At 37.6% G+C, this 13729-nt stretch overlaps 1 protein-coding gene across 1 annotated transcript in view; it reads right to left on the reverse strand.

The window, feature by feature from the left end:
* Nucleotides 1–13729, reverse strand: part of sh3yl1 (SH3 and SYLF domain containing 1) — a 54247-nt gene extending 40518 nt beyond the window's left edge. Inside the window, exon 1 of the mRNA XM_022672829.2 lies at nucleotides 13422–13729. Within this exon, the coding sequence (XP_022528550.2) occupies nucleotide 13422 (1 nt within the window). The 5' untranslated portion in view covers nucleotides 13423–13729. The remainder of the gene's footprint in view (nucleotides 1–13421) is intronic.

Here is a 13729-nt window from a genome sequence, read left to right on the forward strand (position 1 = left end):
AATTTCAGCGTTCATGGTTTCACCATAAGAAAGACACTGGGCAAAAATGACCTGTGCCAAGACAAAAACCACTGCTGAGCAAAAAGAACATTAATGCTCGTCTCTATTTTGTTAGAAAACATCTTGGGAAAATTTTTGGAACATTTTGGGAAAATACAATCTGACAAGAGCTGAACTTTTTGTTTAGTCCTCCAAACACAATAATTAAGATAAACGCATCAAAGCTAATTAGATTAATGCAATGGGTTAAATTAATCAGTTGGGCAATTAAGCTTAAAGATCACATTTTTTCAATATTAAAATTAATCAGTTATTGAAAACCTGTGAAAAACCATGTTCAGACAAAACAAAAAAAATTATATATATATATATATATATATATATATATATATATATATATATATATTTTTTTTTTTTTTTTTTTTTTTTTTTTTTTTCAGTGCATCTCTAGTTAAATTATAGTTTTTGAAGAAAAAAAAAAGATGCATCATCAAAGATTTCAATATTTGTATGAAAAAACAAATAATATAAGGATGTACTAGATACTACAAATGCACCCATAAAAGTATGAAACTCCCTGATTTGGGAATATGAAATACCCTTGCATCAATCAATTTCCTGAAACTTACAGTCTAGTGTTTTTAAGCAGCTCATGACCAAGCAAATTTCTAATAAATGTCTTAAAGGTGCATTAAATGAGAAAATGCACTATAGACAAAAACAAACTCCTAGTATAAGCAGCCTAAACAGAGAAGCAAACTTCAAATCAAATCAAATAAGTAAATATGTTTTTTTTATTGAAAAAAAAAAAGAAAAAGAAGCTGTGGTTTACATCATGCACACAAAAGCTTGTTTCGTATCTTTGAGCAATCTTGGAATTCAGTATTTGACAGGATGCTCTCTTTTGACAAAGCACAACTCCTCCCCAGGAGCATGATAAGATTGCTTTGCAGCATGGCTGTGCCAAGTTCAAACTTAAGTTTCAACTGAACAGGGGTTTGATGTTATGCTTTCAAAAATACCACACACACACACACACCACTCAAAAGGTCAAAAGCTCGGTTTTCTTCCAACTTGTTTTATTGTTCATGTGGTTATATCACATGAACAAGCAAATGACTTACAAAGAATGCCTTCTCGCTGCTCCAGAAAACACACACAAAGGCAAAACTGTGGAGCAACTCTTACTCCAGCATAGAGGAATGTTTGTGCCAGCACTAAAACATCTTGCCAGCTGTATTAAGACAGCAGGTTCAAATTCTGTAATTTGTTTTTCCTGACCTGGTTTGTGGTTTGGGCACAGACAGTACATAACCATCTGCTACATCACTGCGAAGGTCCTGGAGTTAAGGTTTTGGTGCTATTATCATTTCCTTCCAACAGTAATAAGGCTACTGTAATTATCATTTCTAAGCATCTGCAGGAGTTAATACATTAATAGGTTTAATACCTTGTGCCAAGACTAACTCAACTTAGTACAATCTTAAAAGCTTGAATATTCTGTGGTTTTGAGCTGGCGGTCATGTAGGAACACTTCATTACTGTACTGGAGACATTATTTAATTATACGCTCATTGCCATGTGTACTGGAAGAGGACTACTAGCTGTAGGCTGTGTGTGAAACATGAGAAATGCTGCCTACTCACACAGAGTTCTGAGGCAGGAAGTAACACAGTCATGACTGAATTTGTGTTTAGTTATCTAGCCTTCTGTTTTACAGGACCATGCCGGCACGTAGTGGGATCTGATTGGTCAGAGCTGTTTGGCGCAGGAGCAAAAAAGTAAATAGAGCTAGAAGGTTCTTTGTCCGAGACAAGCATATACAGACGTGCAGTGTGGAGCTGCTTTATAACTGAACGTGGAAAATTTGCTGGTGCACTTTGAAAAAACACAGTGTTTTCAATGGGTAGCATGGCATCCACCCAGTCATGTTGCGTGTGCATGAGCGGCAAGTGCTTACTAACTAACATCTAAAGTACGACTGTTTCCCAAAACTGGTACCACACGAATAAACACAGACATAAGGGGACTATTTATACAGACAGGAAGCACACACCTGTGGAAATAGGTAACGAGGGGCGGAGCTACAAATTACAAACACGTGACGGAAAATTACTGGGGAACACACTGGGAAACAGAGCAAGGGAGTGACAGATAATTAAAAAATAAAAATCAGTTTAATTAAAACACTAGTAAATACCAGTTCTGATTCAGATAAATCCTGTAGTGGCTCAGTGGGATAAACGTGTAAAGGCAGATGCATGAAGACGAGACGTCTTGTGTGCACAGGCAGGGTCTCAAAGCCCACTTCTGTCAGTCGAAATGTACTTTCTTTTTACAAGATGAATGAAAGCTAAGTGACTAGGAATTGAATCATTAAAACACTGAAACGAATTTTACGTTTTTTTTGTTTTTTTTTTAAATATGTGTTTGTGATTAATGCTGCCTTCAAGTCCTCCTCAGAAATCCCTACTTACGAGGTTGGAGGATGTAATAATGATTTGACATGTGTTGGTGGAAATGGATGCCATTAGGAAAATCCTTTTGTTTATACTTTGTCTATTATCATTAAAAACAGGTTTATTTTGTCCTACTTCAAGAGAATAAAGTTAATAAGACACTCATTAGGTGAGACGTTTTTATCCCATTAGAACTGTGAATCATGCTAGACTTTAAGGCTACATTTTGAACCTTTTTTTGTTTTGTTTTAAACCTATGCAGCTCAGGTTGTAGCATCATATGCTGCCAGTGAGTCAAACCCTAATCTGCCACTGGGCAGACTGGAGTGATTTTACCCACAGCATTACACCAACTGCTACTTGCTAAAACTTCGGAATATTTACACTGTTACTATGAGCAGTAAAAGTCTGTACAAAACCCTAACCCTTGCTATTATTCACTCCTTAACAACTGGTCTATTTCAACCCTCACTGTAACTCGCAACTGCCCTTTTAATTCTCTGGATGTTAAATAGCTTGTCAGAAATTCCACTCCTATTCTTATTCAGGTTTAACATTGTAACTTCATCCGTGTACACTTTTTTAAATATGGGGCAATTCCATAGAGGTCACTGAAAGTTGCACCCAGTCTTTTATTTCATATGACGGATGAGCTTTCATAAAAGAATGTGTCAGTCACACAATCTGAGTATCCTGACACTGTTTCAATTAAGCAGATAAGTAGATTGGTGAAACTGTGGGTTTTGTAGGGGAGGCGTCAGCAGGCCTATGCCTTGTCCTCCTCATGCGTATTCCGTCTTTCCGGTACTTTAGATGAGAATTTAGACAAAGATATCAGTTAAGAATATTGCATAGTATATATGAAATAGAATATTGTGTGATATATTTGAAATAGTAGTTACATACAGAGTAGATATGTCTCCTGGTTACAGACAAATGTTGGCTACATGCAGAGCATGGGAGGTCTCATACTACCAGACAAACTCAAATAATATTTCCTTGTACTTCCCTTAAATATCCAACCAGAACAATACACTTCAAATTTACAATTAAATTGAGATTGGAATTTGGCACTTTTCACATTTAGATACCTTTGACCATCATGACCATTGTTCTTCACAGTCTTTGATCATCACAGGGCAATCTAAAACACATCAGGAACAGGAAGGGGAGTGTCTCTTCATAATGGAGACATTTCTCCCAAAGTTCAGAAATGTTTAATTTAGGTTATTATTAACATTTCTGCACTGAGACCATTAAAATGATACTAAACATGAACACTTTTACATTTAACATGAACAAGGTACATTTCAGATCCACTACTTAAAAAGATTCTTCACCTCAATAGACGTCTTCAAGCAAGAGGTGTCAACTGCCCTTTGGCCAGTCGTCAGACTTAATCTCATTAACAATTTGAATAATGGTACATTCAACACAATGTCCAAAGTGAGAAGCGGAGATCTCCAAAGACGATTAGGGTACCCCATGGAATAGCCTTACAGTTTACAAGAGAAAAAAAAATATATGGCAGTTCATGAAAGGGTGTCACAAAGAAAATAAAACTAAAACATATCATTATAAAAATATCATTACAGCGCAATTTTACCCCAATGTTCCACAATGCTTCTAGGAAATGCTCTATGAAATCTAAAGTTGAATTAAATAATTTTACCCACAAATATGAAGGCATCAGCTATTAACCTCAAGTGGCAGAGACATTGGTTTCTTTACATAGACATAGACAAGCAAATAAACTAAAGAATAGTTAAGATCTAAATGTCTTTAAATACCAAGGTTGACTTATTTTTTCTAGCCTGCACTGTGAATGTTTATGTAAACGACAAAAAAAGGACATAAACAGCACAGCTGTTAAGTGTGATCTTGGATAAGCTACATTTTGTATCCAAAAAAGTCACCTGGATTGTGATCACACCACATTTTCTTTGTATTCAAGGCATAAATCCAGTTAATCACAAAGCTTTTAGTACTTTTCGTGCAGCTGTCTTGGTACCACATCTGACAGATGAAGCACATCTCTTACACATTTTTGTTCTCCCTCTCTCTCTCTCTCTCCCTTTTTATCTCCCTCTTTCACTCTCTCTCTCCCTCTTGTTTCTGTGGTAGACCATCAGGCATTGGTGGGAAGTTGGTATAGTGAGCTCATGTTCGTCGAGTGCTGTCAAGTGTTGGAAACAATTACAATAAAATGCTTTTTCTTTCTAGTAACAAGGCAGTAAACCTGACAATAAATGCAGAGCATTAGCAAAATAACAGGGCTGTAAATAATAGGCTTGTAAAACTGCATCTGGGCAATTTGCACCAAACCAAAGGTCACATGCAAATGCCTTTTAATTAATTAAAGAATCTATAAAACTGTCTATAAATCCCTATATCTTGTTGAAGAAGCTGCTAAATTTAACACATACTGAATGTGCAATTTCTACCAAAGGCAGCAATATATTACCTGGGCATCCACATCAGTGAGGACTTCACTTGGACATTGAACACCACACAGCTGGTCAAAAAGGCTCAACAGCGGCTGTACTTCCTGAGGAGGCTGAGGAAGTTCAGGATGTCTCCCAAGATACTCTGCAACTTCTACAGCTGTGTTATTGAGAGCCTCTTGACCAACTGTATCACCGTGTGGTACGGCAACACTACTGCGACGGACCGTACACGCCTGCAGAGAGTGGTAAAGACTGCGGAGAAGATCATCAGAACTCCACTGCCCTCTCTGCAGAGCATCTACCACCAGAGAGTCCTCAGGAGAGCTGCCTCCATCCTCAAAGACTCTACCCACCCCCAGCAAGGACTGTTCACTCTTCTGCCTTCAGGCCGGAGGTACAGAAGTGTGAAATGCAAAACCACCAGGCTAAAGAACTCATTCTTCCCCACTGCTACCAGACTCTTGAACCTACCTCAGAAATAACCATTCACATTACTCTCTACACGTTTACATGTCAAGGACATTTCTCAGAGACACATGCTTACTTTACTTTGCAAAATTTTATAATTGCACTACTGAACCTTTTGCACTTTTTTCATATTCCACTGCTGTAGATAACATGTACTTACTTGTAAATAATATCCATACCCCATTACTGCTTTCATGTATATATTTCCATCATGGATGTAAAGTTAACACTAATTAATATTTATATTTTGTTATTTATTCTTTCTTTATTGTATATTTTCTATTTTTATCTTTATGCAGCATACTTGGCGAGGGGCAAAGAAAGAATTTCATTGTACGAGGAAACTTGTTTCTTACTGTGCACATGACAATAAACTCTTTGAACTTGAACTTTGAACTTGAATATTGGAAAAATTACACAAATTTACACATTTTTTTTAAAGGTAAGCATATTATTTTCAGTATTATAGTTTCATAGCTTGTAATTTTATACAACATATGCTCTTTTTTTGTATTTGTGGTTGTGATTTCACCACAAACTGATTGATACCCCAAGCAATCAATCTTAATAGATTTTTTCTCTGTAAGCATTTAACTTAGAATTTTATGGTAAGTAAAGTTATACCTTAGAACGTATTTTAAATAATTAGCAAAATAAACGAGTATCCTGCCCACAAGTGGTGTGCCATGTCATATTGTACACAGTATATCGTGTGTATATATTTTTTACAATCCATTTCGTGATGGACTGCTTTCACTGATATTACTGCTGTTCATTTACTCCAGGGGTGTCCAAAATACGGCCCGGGGGCCATTTGCGGCCCGTTTCCTTTTTTGGAGCGGCCCGCGAGGTATTTTAGAAATAGAATGAAAGTTGGCCCGCTGTTAATCAGGTTTTTATAATGTGAGATTCAAAGTTTGAATGCTAGGTGTCAGAAACGGGCCAAAGAGTCGGAGAGGGTGCGCATTTCTAGCGCAGAAAAACAGGGCAAAGAGTCTAAAAGCGGAGAATGTGCGCATTTCTAGCGCAGAAAAACGGGGCAAAAGAGTCTAAAAGCAGAGAGGGTGCGCATTTCTTGCGCAGAAAACCAGGGCAAAGAGTCTAAAAGCAGAGAGGGTGCGCATTTCTAGCGCAGAAAAACGGGGCAAAAGAGTCTAAAAGCAGAGAGGGTGCGCATTTCTTGCGCAGAAAACCAGGGCAAAGAGTCTAAAAGCAGAGAGGGTGCGCATTTCTAGCGCAGAAAAATGGGGCAAAAGAGTCTAAAAGCGGAGAGTGTGCGCATTTCTAGCACAGAAAACCAGGGCAAATAGTCTAAAAGCGGAGAGGGTGCGCATTTCTAGCGCAGAAAAATGGTCTAAAGAACAAAGAGTCTAAAAGTTGCCGTAATTAAGGAGTTTAATATTAAGAGAAAAATCTTAGTTTATACACCACTGTCAAAGATAAAGATAGTTAGTCAAGTAAAATGGTGTGTAAATGAAATAATAAGGAAAGAAGTATTATTTAAAGTGGTATATTTCATTATTTGTTTTATTACAGAGTCTGTGGCCCATGACTTCAAATATATTTCTCCTTCTGGCCCCAACAAAAAAAAGTTTGGACACCCCTGATTTACTCTAAAGCATTAAGGGCAATGCTTGCAGTTTATGAACATGCAATAAATGCTCTGCAGTTTTGGTAATTTTTCTGTATTGTATTTTTCACACTATAAGGCGCACCTAAAATCCCTTAAATTTTCCCAAAAATCGTCAGTGCAAATATTCAGTGAAGTTAATGCAACCGAGCATTGAGGCTGGAATAGTATTAGGATTAGCAGGTAATCGCGCTAAGCGGGTAATCACGCTGAGCCCTTGCTCTTTCCCCATTAAGAGATGAATTTATTGGACTGTACTCTGCGTCTTTACTGTGTTAAAACAAGCTACATGCCATAAGCTGCTAGCTAATATCACCATGGCTTACTGGAACACTCAGGGTTCCTCAGTGTAGTGCTTTCAGGCAGCATTAGCCAGTAACAACAGCTATTGCTAGCAGTTAGCAGCTAATGCTAACGCTTCAGCCTTAGTGCTGGAGAAATTTGGGAATCTAAGCTTACTGTAAATAAACAGAAGCCTTTTACTCCTCCAAACAAACAGTTTTACGATGGAAATCTGTGTAGATTAACATCCAGCACTTGTCTGACTTTAAAAGAAAGTGTTTTTTTAAGAATTACAGTTTTGTTTACATTGCGTAGCTTTAAGTTACCCAGCCCACCCCCACACCCCAGACCTGCTAAATTAGAAGGAAAACATGGCGACATCCCTGTTCCTTACTAGTGTCAAAAAATATAATCCAGTGCACTTTATGTATGAAAATAGACATTTATTGATAGTGTGCATCATAGTGAAAAAATACGATAACCTTTCAAAATCAAATGATTATTTTTTTTCTATACTATATATCACTAACAACAAGTATAGTGTCTTTGAAGAATATTTTAAAGTATTGTTTTATGAATTGTTTAATATTATTTTGGGCCAGAATAGCACCTGTACTGCCCCCAAACTATGTCTGAGCATAAACGAAAGATAGACATCACACCTCTTGATGCGTGCAGTGCTATGTCACTTCAGAACACATGTGGGTCTCATTGGTGTCCTTACAGTCTGTGGATGTGGGTGTTAAGAATGTTGTGATCTAACTACTGAACTACGGAGCTTACTCAGTCACACCTGGAGATGACAGAGACTTCTTTAGTGCCTTCAACACCAACCAGAACCTCCAGCTGAAGTATAAGCTGATTACAACACAGGGGACTGTTCTTTTATCTTTTTTAATTTTTTTGTATTAACAGAGGGGAGAGAGTGCAGTGAGCACTGGGAACAGCTTTCTGGACAGAATATTACTAAATACCAGAAATAAATAAGAGCTTGTGGCAGCTTCTGTCACCATCCAGGGTGAGACCATCAAGGTGGTTACTGGTTAACACCTACAAATATCTGGGTGTGCATCTGTGTGACAAACTAGGATGGGAAGTGAATGTAAACAGGCTGTACGAGTAGATCCAGAGCCAACTCTGCTTCTAGAGGAAGCTGAGGTTCTTTAGTGTGAGATCTGCTTTGAAATAAAGGTAGCTGTGAACCGTGCAGATGGAATCGGACAGAAAGATCCTGGCAAAAATGTGATCAGGAAGAATCCCACCCACTTACTCTCTCTATAAAACAGACAAAACAGAGACAGAGGACATACTGAACAGCAGAGACTGTCTCTGTATTGTTGCAGAATATAATGCTTTTGCTGGTAAATTTCTCTGGCCACCATTAGAGATCATCACTCTCCATGGAAAGAAGTGTTAGGGTGAATTCTTAAGTGTACATAGGTATACTTTCGTTTAGGCCTGCGTGAATTTGTGGAAAAACACATAAGACACATAGACTGGTGTCTTGTGGCTTGATAGAGTTTGAAACTTTCAAGCGTGAATGGCTGCATGGCAAAGCATGATTACCTTTCTTTAGAAACTGGGTTGCCTGTCAGTTTTCCAACACAATAACGACTCCAAACACATCTTCAAGATGGCAACTGCCATGCTAAAACTGCTGAAGGTAAAGGTGATGGACTGGCCAAGTATGTCTCAAACCTAGACCCAGTTGAGCACCCGTGGAGCATCCTTAAGCTGAAGGTGGAGGAGTGCAAGGTCTCTAACATCCACCAGCTCTGTGATGTCATCAATGAGGAGTGGAAGAAGATTTCAGTAGTGAATTTTCCTTTTCTATCAAGAAGTATTTACATTTTGCATGTCCTGTAATGTGACTTTTGTACACAGACACATTGTGATAATCATGAAACAACATTGTGCAGCACCACTGTATGCTAATATTCAGTCAAACTGTGAAGCGATTTCTCAGAGTACACTTGGACAACGGCCCAAAACATACTGAGAAGTAACCCAAGAGTTTCTTAGGGAATCTCTATGTAGAAAATATTAATGTAGCTATTTTTCGTTTCAATCAGCACTCTACAAAATCCTTTGTACACGCAATGCCCCACACTCAACCAACACACACACTGACAACCAATCGTGAACAGTGTACTTTCAACCTAAAGAAGACTGAACTGAGCCTTATTTGTTCATACAGACACACATATGTGCATTCCCTTGATAATTGATCTCAAATCCACTAAAGTGGTGTTCAAAAGTAAAACAGCAAAATAAAGAAATATAAACAACATCCAAACTCTAAACCTATGTGCACTATACATGAACTCATTTTTGTTCAATGTATAAAGCCTATTAATTAATAAGAAACTGTTATTAGGCCTCGATTGTTTTCCTCTTCTGTGTTTTTCTTGCATGCATACTGCTGGAATTTGCCTTTGGGATTAAAAAAAAAAACTAAAAATTGCACACCATCTGCCTTTTCTGATTTATGTCATTTTTTTACAACAAACTCTTGTTTTCTCTACCTTGGGCCTAAAGGCCTAAGCTTCTCAGACACGTCTTGAAAAAGGAATGTTTTTCAGATGAAGCAGATCATCAAAACTGCATAAATGCCTCTATAACAAACGTGTTTTTAACTCAGACAAAGCTCTTTAGTTAGTCCCTGGAAATAAAGCATTTAATGTGTTTTTTTTTTTTCATTATTATTTTGCATAAGTCCCCATTTTGCATTTCCCCAGACACAAAATCTTGAGAAATCTCTGCCGTCAGTGTAAGGCTACCTGCTCAAAGAGGTGCACTACTAAATGCAGGTGTCATATAAGGAATAACAATGAGAATACAATTTTTGTCATTACTACTGTACCACTAATTGCTGCTTACGCAGATCTACACAATATATTAGTCTACAATTAGTCAATAAATGAGTCACAGAGCAAAAGTAAAGAATAAAGCATGTAAAATGCAAATGCTTGCGACAATATAATTAGAGCTTAATTCACAATTACTAGAGATAATGACAAATTACAAATGCAGCCTCCATTCAGAGAGAGAAAGCGCAAACATCTGTAGTGATAAGGGTCAATTTAAATTTTGACACAGTATTAATTAGAGAGGGTGAATTCTGCACCGTCACTACAGTGAGAGCTACTTAACAAATAAGATAAACAGCTTCACCACCAGGGAGGAGACGATACTGTAGAATTAATGCTACCTACTGATTGACACTTAAAACTGGAATATTTCATGGTCGGGTTCCATTCAGACTAGTAAAACGATGTACTTTGATAAATTCAAACACAATCTATCATTCCATTAAAAAAAAAGTTTTTCCCCAACCACAACTGAAGGAATGCACAGATCATGACAACTGTCAAAAGTGTTTCTGTTCCAAGGTAGAGTAAAAACACTTATGTCCCCACAGGGGCTAATTTAATTGCCTGTGACGATTAAGTCAAAATAATCATGATGTGTATGCCAAATGAAGAAGTGATCCTTCACCAAGACCTGATGTATCCACTCAGATCAGAACTGCAAAGTCTAATAACAGGGATTTTCCCTCTATTTTCTTAATTTTTCACTTTGCAAAAGCTAATTCACAAGCAAACTTGTGGATGGTCATCCAAGTGAAAATGTAGCTGGTTAATCATGCTATATGCATATTGCTAGGACTGTCATAATAATTCAAATATCGACTTATAGTACATTGTACATATATATTGGTGTATACGCTTGTATATAAATTATTGTGGGGATCCTAGCTAATCAACCTCGTGATAATATTTTGGAGCAATCTCTATTTACATAATTGACTTAAGTCAAGTGAAATTTCCATGGGAAGCATAAAACAGAATAATACATGAATTACTATTCTACTAGCTACAGGGTAAGCTAAGTCTAAGTTTGTATTTTGCATGTCAGAAGTTGTAAGCATAAACCAGCTGTTTAGTTCTGCACTCTGAATCTACAAGTACTTATATTTACTGTTAAACTATACCTGAACCCTTGTGAAAAATCACAAGTGTTGTGGATAAAATCCTGAGCCTGCGGCTGGTCTTCTTTACAAGAAGGTTAGCTACGTTTCTGACGTAAGATTGTAAAAAAGTGAAACAGACTGAAGCTCTGTGCTCCCTGGACAGTAGAATCTCTATTTCAGATAGTGCCGAGCACCCCATAAACCCTGCAGCTCTGCAACCTGAGAGCAGACTCTGGTAACAGAGAACAGACTCTGCTATACATCAGTTTCCTTTGTTTTTGCTTGTTCATTTGGAAGTAATTTGTTACTTGTTTCAAGCCATTTTAGCCTAACATCTTAATAATTAAAAAATCATAATAATACAACATATAGCTACTATAAACAAAATTAATATAGGTATCTGTAACTGGAGTTTTTACTAGTAAAAATAAACTACATACAAGAGAGAATAACACACCATGTACATCAATGGCAACATCTATTATAGTTATGTCATCCTGGTAATATATACTTACTCTCCTAACACCTCTAATACACTAACTACTTCTAACCCCATTTCCTTCTTCCCCTCCTTCACTTCTCTATCCCTTTATTTCCCTTCGACCTCCTTTAAGCCCTACCTAAAAATGGGTTATCTAAATTCCTATTACTTTGTACTTCATTATTGTAAGTCGCTTTGGACAAAAGCGTCTGCCAAATGAAATGTAATGTAATGTAATATCATTAGTCAGAATATCTGAACTCTGAAATTCTGAATTATGAATTTCTACTATCAAAACTAAGATAGTTTGTGGTTTGGTCATTCCCTAGTAAGTTAACTATATAGGAAATATTACATAGTAAATAGTAAATGACTATTTACTATTTACTAGAGGCTGTACATGTGACATAAGTATGTAAAGATGCATGACGTGGCCAGAAGAACTGCCTCAAAAAGCGACCCGACACACGTTTTTAGAATGAATATATTAGGCTTAGCAGGGATGGTCATTGCAGCCCACCGGTACCATTAAACACAATACTTTATCCCTTCTCCACTCAGAAATGTTTCTGTGTTCAATTTAGAAACTAAATACTACGAAGTTCCAGTTTCATATATTTACATCATACTAAAATGCATACATTTTCAATGGGCACATATGAAGCTGAAACAGGGGGCCTAGTGCATCCCAAGTTTATTTTAAGTACTTTTCCACTTTTACTTAAAGAGTAAAATGTTTGAGTTGATACTTCAACTTGTACAGAAATATTTTAAACACTAGTATCTATATTTCTACCTACAGAGTAATGCGTGTGGGGTAAATATCATATACACTCATGTAAGTGGAAAGCCATAACTCCCTCGTTCACACTGTTCATATGTCACTAGAACATTTTAAGAGATAACTAAAAAAACTAAAAAAAATGCATTCTATTATATCAAAGTCCTTGCTTTTTTAATTGTGTCAAACATGACTTTGCATTTTTGTGCCCAAAAGACTATTATTGCCTCCTTGTATGAGTAATGAGTGTGAATATTGTTCACACCTTTTTTTCTGTAGTGCACTAGGAAGTGAATCTTGTTAATTTGGAAGTCGCTCCTTATTGGCTTAACACTGATCACATGATTGACCACGTGGTCCTATCGAGAAAAAAATGGTATTAATGGTGGTCGTTTACAATACTATTTTTTTAGGTTAGTTAAGGTTAATTATTTTATAAATTTCATATATACTCATGTGCTCAATCAGGAATTGTGTAAAATAAAAAATAAACGAATTATAAAAGATATAAAAGAGAAGCTGGAACTTTTTAAACAGCATCGTGTGAGTCATCCATCAGTTGGGCTTCAAACTGCAGAGCCTGGATTAACTGGAAAATGCGCTCCTATAAACACAAAGCCACAGTTTCCAGTTAAAGTCTTTAACCCCAGTCCAGTTCAGCGCTCTGTAAAGCCTGTGTGTGGGGGGTTTTGTTAAGCCGGGCGCTATTCTGAATGGAAATCCCGGACGCTGCGCTGCTCTGCTCTGCGCGGGTCTCAGGCGGGGAGCTGTCGACAGCCGGGCGGCTCTATAATAATAACAGCAGCAGCAGCCCGTCCGGACAGCGCCGGACCGGACCCGGGGTTATAATCAGCTCCCTGCTGAGAGAAACAGGAGGAAAAAACGGACTTTTCTACTTACTTTTACCGGACTGACTGACCGCCGGGGCTGGAGAGGTTCCTTACTGTCTGTTCTCACCTGGCTCAGGTAAAGCAGCCTGCGCTGAACCCACTTCCGATTCACCTGACAAACCTGTTGCTGCCTAAACTCATGGTCTTAAAGGACCCGACTCACATTAAACTGCCCAAAAGCACAACTGTAGACAGGTGTTTTTCGCACACCGTAGGGCGAGAGGGTTCAGAGGGGTGTGAGAAAGGACTGTTTAGACTGTAGTTAAACACCGCGCTGTCAAACTTCAAGCACTTTAGATCAGGCGATCATTTGGACAC

Source organism: Astyanax mexicanus, chromosome 14 (genome assembly GCF_023375975.1).
Source record: "Astyanax mexicanus isolate ESR-SI-001 chromosome 14, AstMex3_surface, whole genome shotgun sequence".
Classification (NCBI taxonomy): Eukaryota; Metazoa; Chordata; class Actinopteri; order Characiformes; family Acestrorhamphidae; genus Astyanax; species Astyanax mexicanus.